The 4,661-nt window shown below is 39.7% G+C and overlaps 1 protein-coding gene across 1 annotated transcript in view; it reads right to left on the minus strand.

Moving 5' to 3' along the window:
• Positions 1–1,257: 1,257 nt before the first annotated feature.
• LOC107687933 (centrosomal protein kizuna-like) overlaps positions 1,258–4,661 on the minus strand; it is a 23,356-nt gene continuing 19,952 nt past the window's right edge. Inside the window, exons 9-10 of the mRNA XM_016485422.1 lie at positions 4,348–4,498; positions 1,258–1,874 (exon numbers count right to left, since the gene is read on the minus strand). Coding sequence (XP_016340908.1) covers positions 1,719–1,874; positions 4,348–4,498 — 307 coding nt within the window. The 3' untranslated portion in view covers positions 1,258–1,718. The remainder of the gene's footprint in view (positions 1,875–4,347; positions 4,499–4,661) is intronic.

Below are 4,661 nucleotides of genomic sequence, written 5' to 3' on the forward strand. Positions count from 1 at the left end.
GACTGCCGTCTCCGAAAAAAAAAAAAAAAGAGCCCGCCGGCTTTTGTGTTGCCACACATCTTATAGGATTCCATTCAAAACTCTGTCTTTCATGTTCTATAAACTTTGGAAATTGAGATCTTTAACCAGTGAGCATTCAAGCTTAAAATATTTTTGAAAACGAGCCCTGGAAAACAAAAGTATGAGTTTTAAATGCTGAAAGCAAAGGGAAAAAAAAAAATGCAAAGTGGTTACGCTCCCAAAGACAAAATACTTTCCAGCATCTCGTTATCCTGATATCTGCAGTATGGTATGTAGTTTGTTTCTTCCGGTGTAATGACTGCAAAATATAGGCATCAGTAGCATGTAGAAAGAGCATCTAAAGATTTCCTTTTTGTCCGCCATATACATAAAACACTATTGTGCGTGCCGGCGCTTTACCAACATGGAGACGGTGGAAGGCCAACATTCGGACGCTGTTTCCACTGATGATTGCAAAGTGATGTAATACGAAAGGCAACAGAACTCGACGCAATCTTCATTAGCCGCCTGTAAACAGCTCATAAGCAGCCAGGGACAGCAGAGGCAGTTTTCTACTACCATAATGTCTTTGATTAGTTGCAGTGAGAAGCTGGACTTCTCTCTCCGTGGCGCTCTTGGGCTAGCCCTGCGCATGAAAGGCACAGTTTGAAATCAGATAGCCAAGTGGAATAATGGATAGTTTTACATTTCTGAGCTGGCGCTGGGACTTGCTACCCGAGGCTTTTCAAAGGATGCCTTGACATCCAGTCTTTTCAAGTCCGCCTCTGGCTGGCATTGTTTAGCAGATAATGAGAACCAATGACAGATCTTGTGCGGCACCCCCAACCCGGCCGGCGGACAATTAAACCTCCGCATTATGCGCTCTGAGAATCTCAGTTTCACCCATACCTAGAGCAGAAGAAAAGAGACGGGTTTGTTTTCTCTGCCGATAATTAGAGGAACTGTTCCACTCTTCAGGTGGGACTTTGACCTCTGATTCACCTTGATCATCCTTTCACAGCTACCCAGTTGGGAAAAAAAGGGACCCCCATTATCTACTGCGTGAGGAGAAAGACAAAACAGGCACAGAAGAACTCCCGAACGGGCGCTTCTTCGATCTGCCTTTTTACCTCTAATAGGAATACTTTCCACTGGGCTTTGGTCGGCACTGTCCTCTTTAGCACTTTGAATTCCTGAAACAAAGAAAAGAGAAGGAAAGCGCAGCTCAGAGAGACGGTGGAAGAGCGAGACAGAGGAGAAACGAGAAAGAAAAGAAAGAGAAAGAGCTGGGGAAGGGGGGTGGGGAGCTTTTTGAATCTGAACAGCAGGACTGATTAAGACAGGTTTAAAGGGAGAATGAAGGCTGGCTGGCTTTGTCAGAAATGAGATTTGGGCAAAAGTGTATTCTCACGAGGGTCAGAGCTCTGGCATCCTGCGAGTACTCGAGGTCCCCTCTTCCTTCATCAGAATGGAGCCACCGAGCTGATGCTTCTCTGCTTTGGCATTGGAAATGAGCCGTTCATGCGCTTTGCCTGCTTTTGGGGAGTCCCTTCTCAGTTACTCTCTCTGATCTAAACTGTCTGGCCGAGCACGGCTCTTAACACCTGTGCGTATTTAAACAGGCTATTCATCTGAAGCCGGAAAAACTGATCTTTGCAATAAGCAGAATTTGTAAATGCATAAAAGTGCCAGCTAAGCGGAAATGTCAAACAAGCCTACTACCTTTGTGTTCCAACAGTTTGCTCATTTGTTGTGGAAGGCCTGGCGGGCTTGATTTCCACACTGTCATCCAGAAGAGAGGGCAAGCTGCAAGAAGATGACGGCTGATGGTTCTCGGATTCGTAGGTCAGAAGCCTCTTCAACAGCTCCCCTGCCTGGATGACAAAGAGACGACTTGTCTTTATTTCAGGGTTCCACCACCTAATATTACCAGTCATGCATGATTAGAAAAAATTATATTTCACAAAAACTAATCCTTTTGCAGGCCCGGAAATCGCAGTTTTGAAATTCCATGATATTTCCAAATCACGTTATTCATAATGATATCAATATGTGTACAATGTCCAGATTCAGCCTGACTAGATTGAATGTGCTTTTTGTTTTTAATGTTTGGAATTTGCTAAAAACAACAACAACAACAAAACATGTAGGATTCCCACATAGAATCAGCAGCACCCACTGAATGTCTGTTAATTAAACATTTTGGCAGTACTATTTAACACATTTTTACCATGTATTTGAATTTAAAAATCTAATCTCCAGAATAATTTTCTAGCAAAAATCAGTGCAGAAAATATGCAGATTCCATCTGAGCCACTCACTGCTCAGCCTCTCATCTTTTCACATACAATTCTACAAGATCTGAGGGCTGATACCACAGGCAATGCACTGCATGAGAGAAGCTGGTGACTGACTTTAAAAAATAAAAAATAAAATCGTTATCTTTATTCAAAGCTCTGCTCTCAACTTAAAACTGCTGTTAAGCAATATTACAAAACACTAATATTACTAAGTCTTTGTAAACTGTTAGTAAGATTGTCATCCTCGGGTCAGATCCTGAGATCAGAATTCATTTTCTCTGCATGAGATACAGAACAAACAGAACAACTGAAATATACATGAGCAATATATAAACCACAACTATAAAGCAAGCCAAATATTCACTATGCAAGTAAAAAATGCTGATAAATTCTGCACTGTGTCAAGAGAAACTATCAGAAATAATGACAAGGAAAGGAGGTCAAATGTCAACTATTATCACATCCTAGCAATAGATTCACACATCAGAGGCCAAATGCCACATAACACAGCCTTATAACAACAGGAGAGTAACACCAACCCCATGACCTCATTTTAACAAAAAAGAAAAGAACTTTATAAAGCTGGAATTTATAGCAGGGCTGCTCTAGGAAAGACCCATATACATTTACAGGGTGAGGTCATTTTACTGGGCCAGCTGCATCATATTCTAAAAACATTATTTTCTTGTAATTATTACATATTCCGGGATAATAATGCCTCCATATTCACCACTACAGACATTAAAAAGTGGTTTTATGGACACTAACATGAATCATTGAAACTTTAAGGGCATTTTCAGCAATGCTGAAGTAGATTTCCATTTTAATTAATTAAAGAACTGGAGTTTTTCCTAGAAAAACTGTTTCCTGCTGTTAACAGTTAAGGACCCGTGGAAGAAAGAAAGAACGAAAGAAAGTAATTGGTTACGTCGTAGTGTTGGAAATATTTCTGTTTAAAACCACGAAGGCGAGCCAATGGATATCACACAAGCAACGATATGTGCAAACTTTGTGCAAGAGTTATGCTGGTGAACATCTTAATCTCAGTCAATTCACTATGTAGAAAGTGAAAGTACAAACGGAATGACGGAGTAACGGAGCTTTCGGCATCTGACGCGCATATTCTCTCAGAGACAGCGAGAGACGAATCTACTTCAACATATGCTGATAATGGTATATCGCTAACTGTTTTTATTTATTCCCTTAATATTTCTCTTATGGCCCGTACATAATGAAAAAAATGAGAAGAAACATACTGTATTTCATGTTAAACAGGTTGTTTTTGAAAGTCGGTGCTTGAAATAAAAGCTTATTTCATTGATTTTTATTGATGACTGCAGTGTTAATATTTTAATTATAGGTCTATAATTCACTGTACAATAGACCTGTTTTAAAAGACTTTTGTTAAAAACATTTTAATCGAGGAGTAAATAGCCTAATATTTTGTTATCCTCGCAGCGCGTCAGTTATGCCATAATTTATGCCGCTGGCGCAAATTAATTGTAATCTTGATTTAATAATAAAAGTAACTTCATAATAATAATAGGCCTAATAAAATAAGAATGTAATAGGCCTACATTAATTGGAAAAGCCAAATCCTCTTAATATTGCCAATAATTGATGTTTTTGACAATATATCTGGCTATCGTCGATACAAGATCGTCTTTCGATGCAACCCAGCAAGGGGAGGTGATCGCAGACATAGACATATATACAGTATCTCACAGAAGTGAGTACACCCCTCACATTTTTGTAAATATTTTATTATATCTTTTCATGTGACAACACTGAAGAAATGCGTTGCCTGTTACGTCATTTGGGCTGTCTTGTTGAGCACAGTGGCACTGAGAAAATTATATTTTACTCATTTTAAGCTCTTTTATTTTCCAAATGTAATAGGATTTGTCCAACGAATCGTTCGGTTTGTAATGCGTACCGAACCAAAAGCCTCGTACTGAACGGTTCAATATGAATACGTGTATCATTACACCCCTAATAGATAGATTTGAGAAATGATTGTGAAGCAGAAATCAGGTAAGAGCGGTACCTTCTCAGTGTAGGTGGCATTGCTTGGCACTAGGAGTGGAGTGAAGAGCTGGATGATGTGTTCAACGCTGAGGATTTTCTGTTGCTGAAGCTGTAAGAAGTGTCTGAAGCAGCAGTCCCACAGCAGAACACTTTCAGCTGACAGACACGACCTGCATGCCCAAATCAGGACAAAGAAAATGTAATACAAACACACCCGCTTTCATATACATCACAATCAAATAATGGAAAAAACATTAATACATATTGTATGTGACTCTGGAGCACAAAACCAGTCTTAAGTCGCTGGGGTATATTTCTAGCAATAGCCAAAAA

Source organism: Sinocyclocheilus anshuiensis, unplaced genomic scaffold, assembly GCF_001515605.1.
Source record: "Sinocyclocheilus anshuiensis isolate Anshui unplaced genomic scaffold, SAMN03320099.WGS_v1.1 scaffold421, whole genome shotgun sequence".
NCBI lineage: Eukaryota > Metazoa > Chordata > Actinopteri > Cypriniformes > Cyprinidae > Sinocyclocheilus > Sinocyclocheilus anshuiensis.